The sequence below is a fragment of the Typopeltis vanoorti genome, chromosome 21 (genome assembly GCF_054136105.1).
Source record: "Typopeltis vanoorti isolate ZY-2024b chromosome 21, IOZ_Tvanoo_1.0, whole genome shotgun sequence".
In the NCBI taxonomy this organism is placed as follows: domain Eukaryota; kingdom Metazoa; phylum Arthropoda; class Arachnida; order Uropygi; family Thelyphonidae; genus Typopeltis; species Typopeltis vanoorti.
In genome coordinates, this window is record NC_143569.1 from 97,638,611 (window position 1) to 97,663,382 (window position 24,772).

General features: G+C 38.6%; 1 protein-coding gene across 1 annotated transcript in view; it reads left to right on the plus strand.

The window, feature by feature from the left end:
* LOC150095133 (uncharacterized) overlaps positions 1 to 24,772 on the plus strand; it is a 489,238-nt gene that overhangs the window by 94,448 nt on the left and 370,018 nt on the right. The window contains exon 5 of the mRNA XM_090410959.1: positions 1,271 to 1,461. Within this exon, the coding sequence (XP_090267085.1) occupies positions 1,271 to 1,461 (191 nt within the window). The remainder of the gene's footprint in view (positions 1 to 1,270; positions 1,462 to 24,772) is intronic.

The window sequence follows — 24,772 nt, forward strand, 5'->3', positions numbered from 1 at the left end:
AAGGTTTGCCACCTTTTTTTATTAAATTACTCTGGATTTAGAGAAAGACGTTGAAAGTTTATTTTTCACTAGGTTAGAATATAATAAATTTAGTTTAATCTTTTATCCCGGTGAGAGCAAACAAAGTTTGCACCTGAAAATATCTTCAGGACTGAATATAGTGTTGTACTATCTTACCTGGGTAAGTAGTACAACACCAGGCAACTCGTAGCAAAGGTGGAGCAAGCAAACCTACTTTGTTAATATGGGATCAGTTTAGATGCCATTAACTGAAGCTCATGACTTGTTTTTAATGGTATTAACAACACCAAACAAACAAACTATTTGATAAAAAATGTTTTATTAAAATGCTTCTATTTTGCTGAATTTCAAATCAGAATCATCAGAGCACAACACAGCATGTATATGTGACAGTGAGTAAGTGAAACATTGTTTTACTTACTCAATGTTGCATATACATTGCATATTTGCAATGTTTGCAATTTTTACTCACTGTCATGTATACTTTCAGTGTTTCACTTACTCACTGTTGCATATACATTGCATATGTCATTTACTCACCGTCACATATGCATGCTGTGTTGTGCTCTGATGATGCTGATTTGAAATTCAGCAAAATATAAGCAGTTAATAAAACATCTATTTATAAAATAGTTCATTTGGTGTTGTTAATACCATTAAAAAATAATTCATGAATAACCATAAACATCTAAGCTTATCTGTTAGATAAACTGAAGCTGTTCAGCATGAACTTTGCAAAAGGTACACAAAAATAACTGTAATCCCAGTATAATAAACAAACCATTTAAAGGATTTATGAGGGAAAAATGGTTCAATTGGATGCAATCTCTAAATTTTGAGGAAACATCTACACGTAGAAGAAAGAAGACCACAATTTTGCAGCTGTGCAAATGGGCAAAGAATTCATGTAATAAAGTGAAACCCGATGCCTTATTATTTTAAGACAGCGATGACTTGGTTTCTGATGAAGAATCAAGTTCAGAAAATTTTGAGAGTGAAGATGAATAAAGATTTGAAAAGAAGATTAATTAAATTTCTAAAATTATTTTCTTTATATTATTGTATATATATTCTTATATGTTAGGTTTTTTAATTATTTGATGATTTTTTTAAGAAATTTTTTTTTTTACTATATATATAGTACAGTACTTTACAGTGTTATAACCCTTTTTTTATTGGATGAATAGTGATGAATATAGCCTTACAATATTGTAATGAATTATGGATTATTACTCTATTGCATTTTAAGGTGAATGAAGGCACTACATCCAAGTTAGGTCTCTTTGAAGATAAAAATAAATCTCAGAAAGATAAAAGACAAATTTGGATTAGAGAAAGAAATGTTATTTTGGCTACTCCATTTAACAATTATACACTTTCAACAGAACTTTACAAACTTGGAGATGATGCCATACTTCACATGCTGTTGACATACAAAAAGTAAGCACCACTTTGTTAACTAATCCATAAAAAATATTAAAGAAAAGTTGAGGTTGATAAGAATTTAATATTAAGGTGCAATTAAAATTATCTCCCAAACAGCGAGATAAGCAGGTGTTAACTATTGGGAAGGATCATATTAAAACAGAGCCATGATAATCAACCTGTATATTATTAAAATTATAAAACACCGTACTTGTTCATTTCATATAGATAATTCCCCTAAGTCCATTACAAAAGTTCTGCAAACCAACAGTATATTTGCATAAATGCTATATAGTGAGTGTTGCTTATAATGATTGATTGGGAACATAAAATGTCTTGGTATCTAAGTATTTTTTTTTTTTTTTTTGCCAAAAAAAATTATCTAAATTGTAATTTAGTAATAAATTCATTTGATAATTTAACAAAATTTATAAAAATTTACTAATTCAGTAAATTTAGTTGAAAAATTTGATATATTTAGTAAAAGTTGGGGTGTCAATAGTGTTGCAAAAAGAAGTAGCAGTGTGTATGAACAGTGTTTTGAAAAGTCTTTTTTTTTTCCTTAATTATATCATGTAGATTTTTAAAATAATGTTTTTGTGATTATATCCAGTAAGACTGGATATTATTATTATTATTATTATTATTATTATTCCTGACACCTCCAAGGAGTCCGAAGACTCATCGCAGGAGTACACCTACAACTGTCTCAACCACTACACCGAACCACTACTACGAATCATCTCCATCAACGCCATCTACCGCCCACCTCCACCACTACCACAACTAGTATGTTTTGTCTGTAAATTGCGTGTGTTCTGAAGGGCCGATTTGTCTGTATGCGGGATGAAAAACCCGAGTTTCCGGGAGGAAAAACCCTGCTACCTCCGTATGAGATCGTATATAATCATTGTGCATATATGGTATTGTATATATGGTATTGTGGTTTTAAAAGTGTTTGCTCCGGATCTTGTGTTGATTACTGTGGAAGTGCTAGTTAACATTATAAAAATGGCAGCAGAAAAGAAGAATACACAACAATGCAGAAAGTTTCAACTTGGAAATCAAGTTTTTTCGTAGACTTTTTTACAGCAAATATGATTCAGTGAGATTTGATTGTTCTATGTATGCACCCAAAGATGTTAAAGATTTATGGAGTGTTAGATTAAATGATTAGAAGGAATGTATTATAGTATATGAGAAGTGCAATAAAATATTATCCATTCATCCATCTAGTGGCTTTAACAGGACTTTAAGACCCACAACCTTCCAAGCATGCTTGGATTTCGTAACTGAAATACGAGGATACGATGGTCTGCACTGTGCCTCTAAGTATTCATGACTGTAATCCATGTTTTCCATGATGTAATCCATAATCCACAAGCAGGCAAACCGTCCCCATGTTTTCACGGGGCCGGTTTGCCTGCTTGTGGGATGCAAAACCCCAGATAAACTGGCAGAAAAAACCCTGCTGTCCACACACAAGACCGGCTAACTTGGCTATGGTTGAGGAAGATCCTTAAGCTCCTCACGTCATTGACAGGAATTGAACCTAGGACACTCCTTCCCCAGGCATGTGATTCCCAAAGCCACTAGGCTAACTGCACAGGATAAAAGGTTATGGCATTCCAAAAATGAGAAAATTGTTATCGTTCTTCCTGTCTCCCAATTTTAATAGAAAATTGACAGATAGAAAAAACGAATGGTCATCCTTGGAAGCTGTATAAGTGGGTGTGAGGAGTAGATTTTTTTGCATGGAGATTAGTGGGTGATTGGAATGCATAAGCTGAGAGTAGGTAAGTGCAGGGCAATGAATGCATTTAAGTCAAGGTATGATGATCTGTGCATTGTGAGGGCGGGATCATCCACCATGAGTCTCTTGACTCCATGGACATCTATTGATAATTATAGAAGTTACATAGAAAAGCTTAGGCAAGAGTTAATGAAAATGAAGAGTCATTTTAAAAGTGTTGAGGAGGGAACTGAACAAAAGAAGAGATTAACTAATGTAAATGAGAAGGAAGTTAACAGGAAGAAATATCTAAAGATGATAGGGTGACCTTATATGGTAATTCAATCATTAAAGGTAGTAAATAATAGGGTACCTAAGACCATGTTTTCATGGTAGTACAATATAAAAAGAATATCAAATACTTTGCATACAAGGAAGGAACTCGCATCAGAATTAGTGGTAATGGTGGGCACAAATGAGTTGGATACTGAGACAAAGAATGTGGAAAGACATTTGAAGAAATGCATGGGATTTGAAGAATTGTTTCAGGAGGAAGGATAATAGTCTCATTAGGAAAGTGATTAGTTTCTTGCCCAGATATGACACTAGTGAACTTAGAAGGAGAGCAGTGATATTATTACCCAAGACTCCATGGAGTCAAAGACCCATCTAGGAGGTCCTTTTATCATACACACAGCTCATCATATGCACTTTAAACACACTCAAATTCTCTACAGACACCACACTCTCAGGTAAGGCATTCCAATCATTGACAACTCAGCACACAAAAAACCTGCTTCTCCCTCCCCTGCTCATAACCGCTTTCTACGTTTCCAGGGAAAACCTCTGGTTTTCCCCTGATCTCCCACTGTTTTCTGTAGAACCTCTCCAACATTGATTCTATAACAACCCCTTACTAACTTGTAGGTCTCTATTATATCTCCCCCTCTTCCTCCTATCCACTACACTCTGCAAATTGCATCTTCTCAGTCTTTCCTCATATTCGACATTCCAGAGGTCAGAAACTATCTTAATCAGTTGCCTCTGGACCCTTTCCAACATCTCTTCATCCTTTTGAAAACCAGGTGACCAAATCTGGATACAGTAGTCAATATGTGGCCAAATTAATGCCTTTTACAATGGAACAAGAATCTTCTTACTTCTACAGGTCAGTGTCCTCTGCATCATTCCCAGAAGTCTCTTGTGTTGTCTTCACAATTTTGGCAATGTGTCCCTTAAATTTCAGATCCTTATCCACTATCATCCCAAGATCTCGTATTTCCTTTTATTACTGAAACATAACCTTTGATGCTGTCCATCAAAGATAATACCGTTGTTGTTAACCCACCTCTGGATCCTAGTTCTCACAAGCTTCTCTAACAACTTAACCACAACACCTGATACACAGATTTGATGATTGAGTTCTATAATTTAATGATTGAGTTCTATCACCTCCTTTATGAAGTTTCACAATCTTGCCCTCCTTTTACTCCTTAGGAACTTGACCCAATGCAAGAATCATATTAAAGAAATATGTCAAGGCAGATATCAACTCCGTGGCACATTCCTTCAGAATATGTGGTGATATTCAAGTATTATCATTATTGATTATTGATTATCAAGTATCATAGCCTTATTTACATCTAGTTTTCTCGACTCCCAATACACCTCTTGCTCACTTATAGTCAGTCTCTCCTGTCCATCATCAACTGCTGTCAATCTCTCCATGAAGTCACATTCACAAAATTGAAAGATCTTTATGAATTGCTCATTAAGTATCTCCACCACACATTCTGCAACAGCTGTCTTTATACCATTTCCTCCAATCAATGTCACCCTTCCATAATCATTCTTTCTTTTGCTGGCTACATATCGAAAGAATTCCCTAGGATTCTTTTTGGCTTCATTAGCTAACTGCTGCTCATACCTCTCTTTAGCTACCCTCATCAACCAAGTCACCTGCCTTGCCTGGTCTTTGTAATCCTCATGGAATTAGTTATTACCACTTCTCTTATACTGTCTCCATAATGCCCTTTTCTCTGTATTGCATGCTTAATCTCTTCATTCATCCATTTCACACCTACTTTATTTAACCTTCTGACCTTCGGAATACATTTAGGCATTACTTCTACTAGATAGTTCTTGAATATCTCCCATGCTACATTGATCTCTTTTCCAGCTAACTCCTCATTCCATGTTATACCTGCAAGCTGTCTCCTGAGTTCTTCATTATCATCACCCTTGTAGTATATTGTGTATCGAAAGACAAGACTGCTGAATTGTGTGTCTGGCAAAAAGTGTTCAATTTTTGATTGCACGGAATGAATTTGAAGGGAAGTTAGAATGGTTTTGAGATGGAATGCATTTGAATAGGTGTTGTTGGTCATTTGGAGTGATTGTTGTTTACCAAAAGCACACAGGATTCATATGAAATTAGTATTGCTAAGGATCAGAGAAAGAGGTTGAGAAACAGGTTGTGGAAGCACAGGAAGAAAAGTGATACAAAATGATATAAAAAATTATTTATTTATCTCTGTGTTGTATTTGATCACTTCTTAAATATTAAAACGAACTTTTTATTGGCTTTATTAGTTGACCAGAGATTTTGTAAAATATATGCAAGAAATGTCTACAAGTTTCACCAGCTGTTCTGTCTGGCTTCTTCAGGACATGTGTAATGATACAAGGAACTAACGTTTGCTAGTAAAAAAGAAGAATGGAGCAACACAGTCAAATAAATTAAACCGATGTGTAACATCATAAGCATGGAACGTGGCATATCAGTCATTGTTTATTGAGTGCGTTATATAGTGTTTAGCGAAATGAAATTCTGGTAAACTGAGCGAATTTATTATGCGTTTCCAGATGTCTTTCAGAATCATTCCTTGATTTATGTTTAGATTTTCTCCACAGCATATTACAACTGTGGCTTCTTTGAAGTTTCTACATCAAAAATCCTCTTCTATATAGGGCATGGAGCTTTTATTCCAATTGATGGTGTGGTTAGAAATCAAGGCGACCAGCATTATCTCAGAAGAAAAATATCTCCTTGATGAAATCACTCTTGTATCTCAGATCTTAGTAAACAACGGTTACCCAAGAAATATAATCAAAAAGATACTTCATAGAATCCTTTCTTTTAGCCTTACACAGTGATCAGAATACATTTTTTGAAAATTATGGAGACAACTATCATGTTTGAGTAAAACTTTAGTTTAATATAAACCAAAATCCACACTCGATTTTGCAACCTTTATATCAAGGTCATCTTCTGAAGCATATACAGAGAAACAAAAATTAGATTCGTTATTAAGAGGCGTGAGAGTTGAGAGTTTGACGAAATCATACTAACTGGGTGCGAACATAAAGGACGTCAGCAAGTCTATTAGAGCACAAAAACAGAGGTTGAAAGAAATGATAGTCATGGCAGGAACAAATGATTTGAAAGAAGACAAAATGGAAATGATAGAGGATGTGAGGGAATTACTTTAGGTACCAAAAGAGAAGAGTGAGAGAGTTAGGATCGTGAGTACTTTTCCGCAGTATGACAGTGAAGTGTTTAGAAGGAGGGCCATAATTGCCAATGACTTTATGCGTGGGTTATGCATGGAGAGTGGTGTGAAATTTGTAGATGTGTGGAGTGAGTTCGATGGGCGAAAGGATTTATATAAGATGGATGGTTTACATTTGTATGGATTCGGTGTACAGAGGCTTGAAAAAGCATTGATGAATGAAGTGGAAGTGGATGTACAGACTCAGGGAAACTAGATTTATTAAGAGGGGGGAAGTAGATGTGCAGACTTTAGGGAGGCAGTTGAGTGTATGAATGAGTATAATATGACCGAGCGAGTACGAAGGACAACAAATCAGAATGGAATAGTTAGTATAAGGCATCAAAGTAGGGATGGGACTAACGGGCTTCTGCAATTCATGAACACTAATGCCAGGAGTATTAGGAACAAGAAGGAAGAGTTTTTGGCCTTGGTTGGCACTTCCAGGCCACAGGTTGTTGGTATTAGTGAAACATGGCTGACAGAAGATGATAAAGCTAGTGGGATTGAATGTGACGGGTATAGCGTGTTCAGGAATGACAGGGAGAATAAAAAGGGGGAAGGAGTGTTATTGATGATAGCTGATGAGTTGCAGCCAAGGAATATAGAAGATGAACTGCAGGAGAGAGAAAAGAGCACATTTGAGGCTATTTGCTGTGAGATAGAGGCTAGCAGAACAAAATATACAATTGGGTGCTGCTATAGATCAGGTGATGGAATAGATGGTGGGGATAGTATGCATAGGCAAATAGAAGAAATGAGCAGAAGGAGGGTAATTATTATGGGTGATTTCAATTATGGTAACATTGACTGGAAGGAGGAGAGGGCACATGGGAAGAAGGAATTGGATTTTATGTGGTTATTAAGGAATAACTATCTGCGACAGCATGTAATGGAAAATACTAGGGGGCAGAGAGTGCTTGATCTAGTAATTGCATCTCAGAATGTGGATGTAACGAATATGACCATGTTGCCACCAGTTGGTGAGAGTGACCATAACGCCATGACTTGCGAGGTGGCTAAAGGAGTGGAATTTACAATTAAGACAGGGTACATGTGGAATTACCGGGCTGGTAAGTATGACAAGCTTAGGAGTGTGCTTGGCTCAGTGCCATGGCATGTAAACCTTCAAGGGCTGGATGTTGATAGTGCATGGGAGGTGGTTAAGAAGTGTTTGCAGGAGGCAATGGTTGACTGTATACCTAGAGTCCAAGTAATAAATCAAATAGGGGGTTAAAAATGGATGAATAACACTATTAAGCTTGAACTGCAAAAAAAAGAAACAATTGTAAAGGGAATTTAAGGAGAAAGGTGACCAGCAGGTGCAGGAACAGTATAACGCTCAGGCCAGAAAGGTAACAACGATGGTAAGAAAAGCAAAAGCGGATTATGAAAGAAAATTGGCCATGCAGGCTAAAGAGAATCCCAAACAGTTTTTTCAATATGTTGCAAGTAAAAGGGAAAATGTTTATGGCAGAATGATTTTAAAAAATGCTGAGGGTAGGGAGGTAACCGAATCAGTCGATATAGTGGAATTACTGAGCGAGCACTTGGCAAAAGTATATCATCCAGGTGGTGACATTGCAGAAATGGAAGAACCAACAGCTTATACTGGAATTGTGGTGAATGAAGTAGAGGTAAATAGTCTATTACAAAACCTCAATGTCAATACATCTGTGGTATTGGATGGTATACCAGCTCGTGTCGTACGTGATGCGGCTAAAGAATTGTCAGTGCCCTTGACCATTTTGTTTAATTTGAGTCTCGGATCTGGGTCAGTCCCAAGGGGATGGAAAGAGGAGAAAATAGTTCCGCTGCATAAAGGTGGTTCGAAGGCTGCTGTTGAAAATTACCGGCCAGTCAGCATAACAGGAATTGTTATCAAGGTCTTGGAGAAAATAGTCAAGAGGAAAATACAAGATTGGATAGATGAAAATGGGATACTGTATTGGGGACAGTATGGTTTTGTGAAGGGTAGGTCATGCCTCAGTAACTTGCTCACGTTTTATAACACAGTGACGGCTGAACTGGATAGGGGTAATGGGTTTACAGTGATACTACTGGACCTTGCCAAGGCCTTTGACAGGATACCACATGGAACCCTAATCAGTAAACTTCAGCAGATGGGGATGGATATAGGGTTGGTGAGATGGATAGGAGGGTGGTTGACGGAGAGATATCAGAGAGTGGTTTATTCGGGAGCAGAGTCCACAAGACGGCCTGTGACTAGCGGTGTGCCACAAGGATCTGTTCTTGGACCACTGCTGTTTAATTTGTTCATTAATGATATAGGAAAGGATCTGAGAGGAACAGTTCATTTGTTCGCAGATGATGCAAAGTTGGGTAGGGCAATAGTGAATGCTCAGGATGTCAAAATTTTGCAGGATGATTTGGATAGTTTGGAGGATTGGGCTAAGGAGAATGGATGTCAATTTAATGTGACAAAACGTAAGGTTATACATTTTGGGGTGAAAAGATTAGCAGCAGTTTACTGCATTGGTGGAACTCTACTCCAGGAAATTGATGAGGCAAGAGATTTAGGAGTGTTGGTGGATAATTAGTTGAAGTTTAGGGGTCGCATTGCAAAAGTGGCCAAATCAGCTCATCAAATCACTTGGTTGCTGAAGAATAAGCTGACGAGCAGAGATAAGCATGTTATTGTTCCCCTGTATTGAGCCTTGATAAGACCCCATCTCGACTACTGTGCCCAGATTTGGTCACCTAAGTTTCTTCTTGATGGGGAGGTGGTTGAGAGGATCTACAGGTCAGTGATCAAGATGATAGCAGGTCTGTGTAATGAACCTTATGAGAACAGGTTGAGGATTTGTGGGTTGCAGAAATTGGATGATAGGCAGAGGAGGGGAGATATGATTGAGACATTCAAATTACTGAAGGGTTTCTATAAAATTAATTCAGAAGATATTTTTGAGAACAGGGCTGGTTGTGGGAGGACTAGGGGACATCCATGGAAGCTGGGCAAGAATGTGGTTAGTAAGGGTGTTAGAGCTGGATTCTTTACTTTTAGAGTGGTGAATGAGTGGAATGGGTTGCCAGAGTCTGTGGTGGGTGCTGTGACAGTGAATGAGTTTAAGGCAAGGTATGGTAGATACTGTGTGAATATCGAATAGTTCTGATGAACATGATTTCGGGCCCTCCCTCGATGAGTCTAAGGACTCCCTGGAGTTGCCCGTAATAATAATAATAATAATAATAACAAGCTGCACTACAATCTACATGGTTTGCTAAAGTTACTGACCAACCGTTACAACAATTATTAGCCTTATCTCTGGTGGAAAAAAAAAAAAACCTTTATTACATCAATGTTAGAGTCCTATTATTATTCTTATATATTATATTATTATCCTAGAGTCCTATTATTTATTATCTATTGGTTACAAATTACATTGGACTGGAGAACATTATGTTTATATACAAGGTGGTATCAAAAAGTTTCGAGACTAGCTCTGTTCGAGAAATTACTTTATTTATCTACATTTACACACTATCACCTTCAAAATAGTCCTCTTGAGACTATTTTGAAGGTGATAGTGTGTAAATGTCAAGCACCTTCTGCGGTTTGCGCTGGATCTCCGAAATGGTGTCAAAATGGTGACCTTTGAGCTGGATCTTCATCTTTGGGAAGAGGGCGAAGTCTGCAGGAGCCAAATCTGGCAAGTAGGGTGGGTGTGGAAGTGAGATCATGTTGTTTCTGGTGAGAAACTCACGTGTGAGAAGAGCTCGGTGACAGTGTGCATTGTCGTCGTGGAGCATCCAGTTTTTCGTGCCCACAGATCTGGTCACTTTTGCCAAATGTCCTCTCTCACATGCCTTAAAACATGGCAGTAGAACTCTCTATTGATGGTCTGGTCCCTGAGAACGAATTCTCAATGCACAATGCCACGAATATCGAAAAAGATGATGAGCATGCACTTGGTTGAGCTGCGGACCTGCCTCGCCTTTTTCAGTCTTGGAGATGATGGGCTCTTCCACTGTGAAGTCTGTTGCTTCGTCTCAGGGTCGTACCCGTACACCCAAGTTTCATCACCAGTAATGATCCTCAACATGAAGGATGGGTCATCCATGGCATGCTGACAGAGTTCTTGGCAGACTTTGATGCGATGTTCCTTCTGCTCCTGGGTCAGCAGCTTGGTGATGAACTTGGCAGCTACACGGCACATGTTCAAATCACACCTGAGGATTGCCTGGACTGTTCCGTATGACACATCGACAATGGCAGCAATGTTGTGGAGTGTTCTTCGACGATCTTCAAGCACAAGTTGCCGAATGGTTTTGACATTTTTGTGGGTTGAACTCGTTGAAGGATCTCTCATCGTCTTCCAGTGATGTTCTTCCACTCTTGAGGCACGCATGCCACTTATAACACCTCGAATGACTCATTGCAGCCTCGCCATAAACTTGCTGAATCATGTCAAACATCTCTGTGGAAGATTTGCCCAGTTTCATGCAGAATTTCACATTTGATCTTTGTTCTAACTTGCTGTCTATGATGAAATCACAGATGTGGTAACACAGGTGGTCAGAATAGTATCAGTTGCACAGCTCCTGGTGTACACAAGACGATGTCTTTTGGCACACTGACTTATGAAGGTAGGTGCTCCCTGTGACTGGGCATGCAGCCTTGTGCTGCCATCTGTTGGCATGTTACAAACCTAGTCTCAAAACTTTTTGATAACACTTTGTATATATGTGTGTGCGTGTGTGTATATATATATGTGTATATATATATATATATGTGTGTGTGTGTGTGTGTGTGTGTGTGTGTGTGTGTGTATATATATATATTTATTTATTAAAACCTGAATATACATAGATTTTGGTTTATATTAAACTAAAGTCTTACTCAAACACGGTAGTTGTCTCCATAATTTTCCAAAAATGTATTCTTCATAGAAACCCACCACAGCAACAACCTCCTGTTACGCAATGTACATCGCCATCGTCATCCCTTATGCAGGCTCAGTGTCAACAAAAATAGCCACACTTCTTAAGTCTTTCAACGTCCGAGTTGCTCTCAAACCTGTCAAGACAATATGCCATATTTTAAGATCATCAAAGGACATTAATGCCTTCTTCAAATATGGCAGTGTATACAACATTCCATGTTCCTGTGGATTAAATTACATAGGAAAAACATCAAGGAGCCTGGAAATTTGAAAAAAAGAACACGTAGGGGGACATGAACAACAACAGAACAGATACTTCAGGATTAGCCCATCATTTCTCGATCTCTAACCACACCATCGATTGGGATAAAAACTCCATGCCCTATATAGAAGAGGATTTTCGATGTAGAAACTTCAAAGAAGCCATGGTTATACTCCGCTCTGGAGAAAATATAAACAGAAATCAGGGAATGATTCTGAAAGACATCTGGAAAAGCCTTATAAGTTCGTTCAGCTTACCAGAATTTAATTTTGCTAAAAACTATATAATGCGCTCAATAAACAATGACTGATACACCATGTCCATGCCTACGATGTTACGCGTCGGTTTAATTTATTTGACTGTAATAAATTTAGTTTAATCCTTTATCCAAGTGTGAGCAAACAAAGTTTGCGCCTGAAAGTATCTTCAGGACTAGGGTTAGTGGTACAACACTGGGCAACTCATTGCAAAGGTGGAGCAAGCTAACATCACTCCTATTTCAGTATCTCCCATAATGCAAAACACATCTCCTTGCGAATATGTATAATGTTATACATTAAAGGAAGGGCCACTACCCAGACTAGTTTCGACCTTTATTGTGGTCTCTTCAGTGGGAGCCAGGCCCAATTGGAGATACCAGGCAGAAGCATTAGCAAGGTCATCTCTACCTATAGGAGTTGCCAAACGGTGTGCCACCTTTTTATTAAATTACTCTGGATTTAGAGAAAGATGTTGAAAGTTTATTTTTCACTTTCACTTCCAAGGTCATAGGTAGAGATGACCTTGCTAATGCTTCTGCCTAGTATCTCCACTTGGGCCTAGCTCCCACTGAAGAGACCTCAATAAACGTCGAAACTAGTCTGGGTAATGGCCCTTCCCTTAATGCGTAACATTATACATATCCACAAGGAGATGTGTTTTGTATTATGGGAGATACTGAGATAGGAGTGATGTTAACTTGCTCCACCTTTGCAACGAGTTGCCTGGTGTTGTACCACTTTACCCCAGTCCTGAAGATACTTTCAGGTGCAAACTTTGTTTGCTCACACTTGGATAAAGGATTACACTAAATTTATTATAGTCTAACCAAGTGAAAAATAAACTTTCAACATCTTTCTCTAAATCCGGAGTAATTTAATAAAAAGGTGGCACACCGTTTGGCAACTCCTATAGGTAGAGATGACCTTGCTAATGCTTCTGCCTGGTATCTCCACTTGGGCCTGGTTCTCACTGAAGAGACTTCAATAAAGGTCGAAACTAGTCTGGGTAATGGCCCTTCCCTTAATGCGTAACATTATACATATCCACAGGAGATGTGTTTTGTATTATGGGAGATACTGAGATAGGAGTGATGTTAACTTGCTCCACCTTTGCAACAAGTTTCCCGGTGTTGTACCACCTTACCCCAGTTCTGAAGATACTTTCAGGCGCAAACTTTGTTTGCTCACACTTGGATAAAGGACTAAACTAAATTTATTATAGTCTAACTAAGTGAAAAATAAACTTTCAACATTATTTGACTGTGTTAGTCCATTCTTTTTTTTTAGTAGCAAATGTTCGTTCCTTGTACCGTTACATGTCCTGAAGAAGCCAGACAGAACAGCTGTTGAAACTCGTAGACAATTCTTGTATATATTTTACAAAATCTCTGGTCAACTAATAAAGTCAATAAAAAGTTCCAGTTTTAATTATTTATTTATTTATTCATATGGAGTTTCTTCCCTTTTCTTCCCCCGTCCCTATTGGGACCAGTTGAGCTGCCTCATGGGGGGGGGGGGGGTATTTATGATTGTAGATTGTAGATCCATGGGTGTTCACGAGGCCGGTTTGCCTGTTCTATGGGACGAAAAACCCGAGTTTCTGGTTGAAAAAAAACCTCTACCTTCATATCAGATCTCTAACTCACCTTTAGTTGAAAAGACCAGATAAAGGTTCCTCACGTAATGGACGGAATTGAACCCTGGTCTATACTAAATAAGCTATTTGTCTCAGTACTGAAAACTACCCACAGAACTGCTAAACTTCAGAAACTTACATTTGCAAATATGTTGCTAATTGAAAGAACTGCCCACAATGAGTCACCTTACTCCATGGAGGGTGCAATAATAATAATAATAATAATACGTCCTTTTGGTATATTATTATTATTATTATTACCCCGTGACCTCATGGAGTCAAAGACTCATCTGGGAGGTCCTTTTATCACACACACACACACAGCTCATCATACCATGCCTTGAACACATTCAAACTCCTTGCAGACACTACACTTTCAGACAAGGCATTCCAATCATTTACAACTCTGCATGAAAAAAACCTCCTTCTCAGTCCCCTACTCACACCCTCTTTATGCAGTTTCCAGGGATGACCTCTGGTTCTCCTCCGATCTCCCACTATTTTATGTAGAACTTCTCCAGCATTGATCCTATAACAACCCCTTACCAACTTGTCTCTATCATATCCCCCCCCCCCCTCCTCCTGTCCACCAGACTCTGCAAATTACATTTTCTCAATCTTTCCTCATACTTGACATGCCAGATATCAGAAACTACCTTTGTCAATCATCTTTAGACCCTTTGCAACAACTTTTCATCCTTTTGAAAACCAGGCGACCAAATCTGGGCATGATAGTCCATGTGTGGCCTAATCAAAGCATTATACAACTGAACAAGAATCTCCCTACTTCTACACGTCAGTGTATTCCGCATCATTCCCAGACGCCTTTGTGTTGTCTTCACAATTTTGGCTTTGTGTCCACTAAATTTTAGATCCTTATCTGCTATCACCCCCATATCTCTTATTTCTTCCACCTCCAACAATATATCCTCACCAAGCATAAATACTGCATCCCATCTTTGTTTTCCAAATATTAAAACATTACATTTTGCATTACATTGTAATGCATTGTAAATGTAAATGTTATTTTAAATGTAAATTTAAAATAACATTTTAAATTTACATTTAAAATAAAAGAATGCAAGGGCTAGTGCAGACAACCTCAGGACTTCTGCACCACAACCCCAGGTTGTTCCAGCAAGCCTTGAAATTATATTTTTTCTGGTTTTAATTTTATTGGAGAGGTTGATGATGTGCCTTTTATAGGTTACGCTTCTGTCCAGGCTCATTCCGAGATATTTTGGGTGAAGCTCGTGTTCTACCATTTTTCCACAGAAAGAAAGGTTGAGTTGTCGATTCGCCTCTGCATTGTACAGGTGAAATACTGAGGACACTGTTTTCGTTGGATTTGGCTTCAAGTACCACTGTTTAAAGTACTCTTCCAGGGTGTTCAGGTCTGTATTCAAGGTTGATTCTAAGTTGGTAAAGGAAGTGGATTGATGTAAGATCGCTAGGTCATCGGCGTACATAAACTTGCTTGATCTGGTATGAGGTAGATCATACACGTAGATGTTAAAAAGTATAGGGATAACACAGAGCCCTGAGGAAGACCGTTGTGAAGGAATCTGGGTCTGCTCTCTTTTCCACCAATATGGACCCAGATCTTACTGTTGGAGAGAATAGATTCAAAAAGTTGTAGAGTTTTTTTACATTTTATAATATTTCCTAGTTTTAGGAGGAGGCCCCTGATCTAGACAGTGTCATAAGCAGATGTTAGGTCAATGAAAGTGGCTCCCGATTTAAGTTTCTTCTGGAAGCCTGCTTCAATTTGAGTTGTCAGGGCCAGGACCTGGTCACAGCAACTTCTTCCTGGCCTGAAGCCAGCTTGTTCAGTCGGGCGTGCTCTTTCAGTGAGTGGTGAAATTCTTTTAAGGAGAATTCTTTCAAAGAGCTTAAAGGTGATGCAAAGCAAAGAGATAGGTCGTAGGTTTTCACTCCATTTGGATCTTTCCCTGGTTTGGGCACAGCAATTATTTTGGCTTCCCGCCACAGCTTCGGTAATTTACCAGTCATGATGATTTCTGAGAAAAGGGCAGCCAGCCATGTTTGGCCATGTTGACCAAGATGTTTTAGAAACTTAGGGAATATACCATCCACTCCTGCAGCTTTGCCATTCTTGGTAAGTTTTAAGGCTATTTGTACCTCTTCCCGAGATATTGGGTGTATGAGTTCAGGAAGCTCAGGTTCCGTCTTCAGGTTTTTTTGATGGAAGCTTGTACAGCAATTTTCCTGGTAGAGCTGGGATGAATCTTGGAGTTTTTCAGTAAATGGTTAGCCATTTGATCAGGAGTTATCTCTATTGTTTTGTGTGTCGTTGGCTCTGATCCACCTAATTTTCTCAAAAGTGACCAGCTTCTCCGACTAAATGTGACGAAATCGAGTTCATTGATGGTTGCGATCCATCTTTCCTTTCTGTTTTTATCCAGGGTTGATATGAGCTCCTTAGCAATAGCTGGATCTTCAGTTTCCTCATATTTGGCTAGGAGTTCCTCACTTTCTTTACTCCAATATGGAATATATTATGATTATATATATTATGTGGGAGGACTAGGGGACATCCATGGAAACTGGGCAAAAGTGTGGTTAGTAAAGGTGTTAGAGCTGGGTTCTTTACTTTTAGAGTAGTGAATGAGTGGAATGCGCTCCCTGAGTCTGTGGTGGATGCTGTGACAGTGAATGAGTTTAAGGCGAGGTATGATAGATACTGTATGAATGTCGAATAGTTGTGATGAATATGATTTGGGGCCTCCCTCGATGAGTCTAATGACTCCCTGGAGTTGCCCGTAATAATAATAATAATAATAATAATAATAATAATATATTAATAAATTAAAGACTTAATTCTGTATGTTAGTCAAGTAGTCATGTATACTAGTAGTCAAGAAGAAGGTCATAATATAAAATGGGATATATTGTTTTCTGCAGCCTCTAGGAATAGGGGCTTTAGCTGCATATTTGAGTAGTTTAGCTAATCTAGGATAGTAATCAGGAGTGGGTGGAATTGCTCTAATGGTTTGCTCAATTTGTTTCTGAAATGCAGACCAGTTGGATCTGCGGAGATTCCATCTAATGATTGGTGTTCCGCTGATGACTGGGACTGATGTTCCTATCTCTATTAATGTAGGACGATGTTGACTATTAGGGAATCTGTTAAGGATGGTTCTGGTTGATGGAAGAGGGTAGTCTTCGGAGTCTTTAGTGACTATGCACAGATCTGGGGGTGTAGGTTCTGTTCATTTGGCTGCATAAAAAGTGCCATCCTGCTTGGCATCATAATTCAAATACAAATTATATGTGTCCATCCAGTTAGCTAGATTATTACCATCCCGGTTGTTAGAGGAATAGCCCCACATGGTGTGATGGGAATTGAAGTCACCAACATAGATAGCAGGGTGAGGAGGAGGTCGGTCCACCTGATCAGGCCAGGATTGCAATGGAGGTTTGTAGACAATATTAGATGGTGATATTTTGAACTTTAATTCCTATGGAATATTCTGTATCAGGAACACTTTGGGTTATATCCTTGAGACCAGGCCAGATATAGGTTGCTAGACCATGATTGAGGTGGCAATTATAAGACACTAGAATGAGTCCTGGGATCTTTAGTCTATTGAGGGCTGTGTCAGGCACATGTGTTTCCTGGAGAGTGAAGACATCAATTGCTTTATCTTTAGCTATTTTTCCGATGACTTTGGCTTTGGATTTAGATATCCCCTCTATGTTTAGGGAACATATCTTGAGGTAGTGTTGATTGGTGGACTGTAACATATTTTTCGAAGCTTGCCCTCCACCTAAACAAGCGATGCGATCCTTGTTTTTCCAGGTGACAATTGAGCCGGCATGGAACTTTTTAACTTTTGTATTCATTATAATGTAAGTAGTCCAGGAGGTATGGAAACCTTTGGGTGCCTTGTTTGAGACATTAGCTTCATGTTGCCTGTGATTCATCTCTGGGGCTTCTTTTGTCTGAAGCACGAACAATGTACCACAAGGCAACACTACTGGCGGATGATGAGATAATCAAATCCAGCAATCTTGATCCTCTGTTACATACCACCTAAAATAGTTATGTCTCAAAAACTCATGAATTTCATTTCCTCCACCCAGATGCTGTCTCTTCATTCTGATCTATATCATCATCAAAATCATTCATAACGTACATCCTTTTTTATTTCCTAGTCCAATTTTCCTATACATTTCTTTCATTCTAACTGTCTCCACATTATTAGGTGTATATTAGATCATTTCAGCTTGTCCAAAAATTATATGGGCATCAGTGAGAACCCATTGACAGAAAATGATACATTTACAGGAAAAGAATGTAAAAGGGTATTGTATTTTCAGGAAGAATAGAGGGAATAGGACAGAAGGTGGGGAATTTCTGATTATAGCTGAACCGTAACCAACAAAAGCAGAAATTAAATAGGATTTTTTTAAGTCTGGGGAGATAACTCATTTGAGGTTGTCTGGGATATAGAGGCCAATAGTACAAAATATATTATAGGTTTCTGTTATAGACCAGAGGGCCTCACAGGAAGATGTACATGCCATGCATCAGCAGATTAGCACAACGAGTGCAGGCCAAGTAGTTATTATGGGAGACTTCAACTATGGGGACATAGATTGGAGGGAGGAAAGGGCATGGTAAGAAGGAAGTGGAATTTATACAGTTGCTAAGGGATAATTTGATTTGTTAAGGGGGGGGGGAGTAGACATACAGTCCTTAGGGAGGCAGTTGAATGTAAGAATGAATATAATATGCTAGAGCAAATAAGGACAACAAACCAGAGTGGGATAGTTAATATAAGGCATCAAGGTAGGGTTGGGGCTAATGGGGGTCTTAAATTCATGTACACTAATACTAGGAGTATTAGGAACAAGAAGGAAGAGTTTTTGGCCATGGTTGGCACTTCCAGACCACAGGTTATTGGTATTAGCGAAACATGGCTGACTGTAGATGATATAGCTAGTGGGATTGAATGTGATGGATATAGTGTGTTCAGGAATGACAGAGAGAATAAAATGGGGGCAGGAGTATTGTTTATGATAGCTGATGAGCTACAGCCAAGGAGAATCGAAGTTGAATTGCAGGATAGAGAAAAGAGCACATTTGAGGCCATTTGGTGTGAGATTGTGGCTAGCAGAACTAAATATACAATTGAGTGCTGCTATAGACCGGGTGATGGAAAAGATGGTGGTGGTGGTGACAGTATGCACAAGAAAATACAAGAAATGAGTGGAAGGAGGGTGATTATTATGGGAGATTTCAACTATGGTTGCATTGATTGGAGTGAGGAGAGGACACACGGGAGGAAGGAATTGGATTTTATGCGGTTATTAAGGGATAACTATCTGCGACAGCATGTAATGGAAAATACTAGGGGTCATAGAGTGCTTGACCTAGTAATTACATCTGAGGATTTGGCTGTAACAAATATGACCACATTGCCACCAATCGGTGAGAGTGATCATAGGGTCTTGACTTGGGAGGTGGCTAAAGGTGTAGAATTTTCAATTAAGACAGGGTACATGTGGAATTATCAGGCTGGAAAGTATGACAAGCTTAGGAGTTTGATAGGCTCAGTGCCATGGCATGTACAACTGCAAGGACTAGAAGTTGATAGTGCATGGGAGGTAGTTAGGAAGTGCTTGCATGAAGCAATGGCTGACTGTATACCTAGAGTCCGAATAATAAATCAAGTAGGGGTTAAATGGATGAATAACACCATTAAGCTTGAGTTGCAAAAAAAGAAACAACTATGGAGGGAATTTAAGGAGAAGGGTGACCGGCAGGCACATGAACGGTATAAAGTGCAGGCCAGAAGGGTGACGAGTGTGGTAAGAAAAGCAAAAAAGGATTACAAAAGAACATTGGCCATGCAGGCTAAAGAGAATCCTAAACAGTTATTTAGATATGTAGCAAGTAAAAGGAAAAATGTACATGGCAGAATGATTTTAAAGAATGCCGATGGTAGGGAGGTAACTGAATCAGTTGAGATAGTTGAGTTACTGAGTGAGCACTTTGCAAGAATATATCATCCAGGTGGTGACATTGCAGAAACGAATAAACCAGTAGATTATATGGGAATTGTGGTGAATGAAGTGGAGGTGAGTAGTCTATTGCATAACCTCAATGTCAATACATCTGTGGGATTGGATGGTATACCAGCTCGTGTAGTACGAGAAGCAGCTAAAGAATTGTCAGTACCCTTGACCATTTTGTTTAATTTGAGTCTCAGGTCAGAGTTAGTCCCGAGCGGGTGGAAGGAGGGAAAAATAGTTCCACTGCATAAGGGTGGTTCCAAGACTGCTGTTGTAAATTACCAACCGATTAGCATATCAGGAATCATTGTCAAGGTCTTAGAGAAATTAGTCAAGAAAAGAATACAGGATTGAATAGATGAAAATGGGATATTGTATGGGGGACAACATGGTTTTGTGAAGGGTAGATCATGCCTCAGTAACTTGCTCACGTTTTATAACACAGTGACGGCTGAACTGGATAGGGGTAGTGGGTTTATAGTGATACTACTGGACCTTGCCAAGGCCTTTGATAGGATACCACATGGAACCCTAATCAGTAAACTGGAGAAGATGGGGATGGATATAGGTTTGGTGAGATAGATAGGAGGGTGGTTGAAGGAGAGATACCAGAGAGTGGTTTATTCAGGAGTGGAGTCAAAAAGACGTCTTGTGACTAGTGGAGTGCTGCAGGGCTCTGTTCTTGGACCGCTGCGTTTGAATTTGTTCATCAATGATATTGGAAAGGATTTGAGAGGAAGTGTTCACTTGTTTGCTGATGATGCAAAGTTGGGTAGAGCAATTGTGAGTGCACAGGATGTCAAAATTTTACAGGATGATTTGGATAGTTTGGAGGACTGGGCTAGGAAAAATGGATATCAGTTTAATGTGGCAAAGTGTAAGGTTATGCACTTTGGGGTGAAAAGAATAGCAGCAGTATATCGCATTGGTGGAACCATACTCCAGGAGATTGATAAGGCCAGGGATTTGGGAGTGTTGGTGGATAAGGAGTTGAAGTTTAGGTAGCACATTGCAAAAGTGACTAAAACAGCTCACCAAATCACTTGGCTTCTGAAAAATACTTTAACCTGCAGAGACAAACAAGTTGTTGTTCCTCTGTATCGAGCCTTGATAAGAACCCATCTGGACTACTGTGCCCAGTTATGGGCACCAGGATTTCTTCGTGATGGGGAGGAAGTGGAGAGGGTCCAGAGATGAGTGACCAAGAAGATAGCAGGTCTGTGGAATGAACCTTATGAGAATAGGTTGAAGATCTGTGGGTTGCAGAAATTGGACGATAGGCGAAGGAGGGGTGATATGATTGAGACATTCAAATTACTGAAGGGTTTTTATATGATTCATCCAGAAGATATTTTTGAAAATATGACTGGTGGTGGGAGGACTAGGGGCCATGCATGGAAGCTGGGCAAGAGCGTGGTTGACAAGGGTGTTAGAGCTAGGTTTTTTACTTGGAGAGTGGTGAATGAGTGGAATAAGCTTCCAGAGTCTGTTGTGGGTGCTACGACCGTGAATGAGTTCAAGGCAAGATATGATAGATACTGTGTGAATGTTGAATTGTTGTTCCAGACATGATGTTAGGGCCTCCCTCGATGAGTGTGTCGACTCCTTGGAGTTTCCCGGAACAATAATAATAAAAAATAATAATAATTACCTGAAACAACATGGTATAGAGGGGACCAAAAATTGACAGTGTTAAATCTGGTAATGTCATCAAAAGATATATCCATAACTGAGGTCAACACTCTGCCTCCAATTCAGGAAGAATGACCATCCAGTCATGTTCTGGGAAGTTGCTGTACATGTAGAATTCTCTGTTAAGAAAGGCTTTATGGGGAAACTATAAAGCTGAGCAGTCCCACACCCAGAGGGGGGGGGGGCTCAGCCACCCACAAAGAAAAGGAAAAACACTAGATTCTTTTTTTTTAAATTTATGTTGTGTCATGTCTTCTATTTCTATACTACTTATGAATTAGCGATCCCTGCAGATGCTCAGTCATAGGTTGTATGCGATGCATAGTGTGTATTCGCAAATCGTCTACTCAGCTTGGACCCCCTCGCAAGGTTAAATCCTGAGTTCCCAGTCCCCCTCCAAGATTAAATCCTGAGTGCGCCACTGAAGCTGAGAATTATGATACACTTAGGAGGTATCTTGGAGCAGTGCATGGCTTGAGAAGCTACAAAGAAAGAATTTCAGTAGTGCCTGGTGATGAATAATGGTAGCAATCAATTGCATGAGGAGAATAAAAAGCAGACCAGGAAGGTGACTCAGTAGTGAGAACAACAAAATTACAGTATGAACCAAAATTAGTAAATTATGGCTTGCCATATATCTTGCCAGATATATGGCAAGCAGGAGGATTCTATGGAGGTCTGATGTTAATAATAGTAATAATAATAATTATCATCAAATCTCCATACAATTCCTTCTCTTTATTTCCATTTTTTCACTTTCATAATTTCACAGTTTACTTTTTCTTTCATTCTTCCAGCTACTGTACCACACAACAGTTATTTCTCCAGTCATTCTAGCTCCCATTTTATTTTGTCCTGTGAAAGATGCCACACAAACATGCTATTTCACTCCTTACTGTAACCTCATTTCTTTCCTGCTCTGATTCATATTTCATACATTAGTATTCACTACTTCCACATTCTCCACAACACTTTCTTTAGGAAAGATAACAAAAGATAAACACTTTCATTATTTTTTCCTTTTATTGTTAATATTTGTCACTTGATTTTCCTGCTTTTCATATGACTCTCGTTTCTTGTACTTGCACACAAAATGTTTATGACACACTCTCAGACCACTCTTGCTTTCATACCATAACTCATTATTTCTTGGTGATGATTACATAGAACATACACTACATCATACGAAATCCCTCCTGCTAAACTCACTGAGTTTAGCATGTTCACCTCCTTGTTCATTTTTCTCGTACACCAAGGTGCTATGAAAAAAACACTTTCTAAATGATAGCGCGTATTAAATTTCTGAAACACGCACACAAACACACACTCAACTTTACAATCTAAAGTAAGTATGATATAACAAAATATAATTGCTAAAATTATTGATATTTACTTAAGTGAAAAAGGAATCCAAAGCATCTTGGCCTCAGGGTAAGCACATCATTAACATACCATATCCAAACTGAAGATTTCAAAGTAGTTGCGATAAGTGCTTCATTCTTAATAATATTATTATTATTCAGGCCTCCATGGAGTCAAGAGACTTATCATGGTCCTTTCTAGGAAACATAAAGTCTATCATGCCACTCCTTAGACTCATTGACTGTTCTTGCTCTCACCACTTTATCAGGCAATGCATTCCAATGTTCAACCTCCCTCCACACAAAGAAACCACTCCTCACTCTCTTGCTCACAGCTTCCTTTCATAACCTCCAGGGATGGCCTTTTGTCATCTCTCCTTCCCTCTGTTCCAGCAAGCAAAAAGAAAATGCTCTATATCAGTGCTTCCCATACTGTGTGCGCAATCCCCTTGGGGGGCCCATCAGTTTTGTTGAGGGGGGACGTGAAATAATGAAAACAAATTTAAAATGTTTTAAGAGTAAGCAGATATTTTTATCTTAAAAGAAACATTTAATTTTTATTATTTATTATTATTTCTTTTTTGTTATTTTTTATGTTTTAATTGAAAAATTCACACGTTGGTTTTGGTTCACAAATTTTACTTCCTGTGTATTTCGGTGCTTAATGAATATTAGTAAATATATGCTTATTCATATGTTTCATTTCAAAGGTATTGATAAGAAACACAAAAAAGCTTACAAATGCAAAATTTTGTGCTCATTTAAAATGGCCAAGTTTTTCACACTTTAAATTAATGTTTCATTGATTATTTATAAATTATGATTGATAAATTTTGATTGAGGATTGATAAAATAAAAAATTGATGATGGATAAATTAATATCAGCATAGGATCAATGCTGGACATTTTCTACAGAAAATAGTGGTAGATCAGGGAAGAACCAGAGGTCATCCCTGGAAGCTGTATAAGGAGGGAATGAGAAGCAGGTTTTCTTCATGCAGAGTTGTGGACGATTGGAATGCCTTGCCTGAGAGTGTGGTGTCTGCAGATAATTTGAGTGTGTTTAGAGCACCGTATGATGAGCTGTGTGTTTGATAAAAGGACCTCCTAGATGAGTCTTTGACTCCATGGGGTTTTCGGTAATAATAATAATAATAATGAGCATCACCGTAGCACGTGGCGGTGAATTTGAGCTGTGCAGAAGAAAGTGATTTTTAATTGGTGAATAGTCCATTTTTTTCCCCGTTTTTCTACGTTTTTAAGTGCTAAATTGTTGCTCTGAATACGAGTGTACTTCAGTAGTTGTTTTTTGGAAGTTAGTTGCTGTCACGATATAATATATTTTGGTTACCGTCGGAATCAAATGCAATAACGGAGGAAGACAAAACGAAGCTAAGTTTTCATTACTGTATTTAGTTATATTTCATTTTATTTAATTATATTTAGTACTTCAATGTTTTTTTTGCTTGTAATTGTTTGTACTTTTTTTTTCTTATTTATTTAATGGAATTTATTAATTGAATTTGGATTTGAAATTGAATTGAATTTAATTGAATTTATTAATTGAATGAGATTTTTGCTTGAGACTTTACGGAAGAAGACAGAGAGAGGAAAAATAGTGTGCGTGTTGCCTAGGTATGATAATGATGAGCTGAGCAGAAGAGTGGTGATATTGAATGTGTTGCAGCCAAAGAAAGTAGTATATCTTGATGATAGACATGTGAATGAGAGTTCATTTGAGGCAGTCTGGTGCGAAATAGTGACCAACGCAACCAAATATACAGTTGGATGCTGCTATAGGCCAGGGAGTACAGGGGGAGATATTGAATTCATGCATCAGCAACTTAGTGCAATGAGTGAAGGCTTAGTGATTATTATGGGGGATT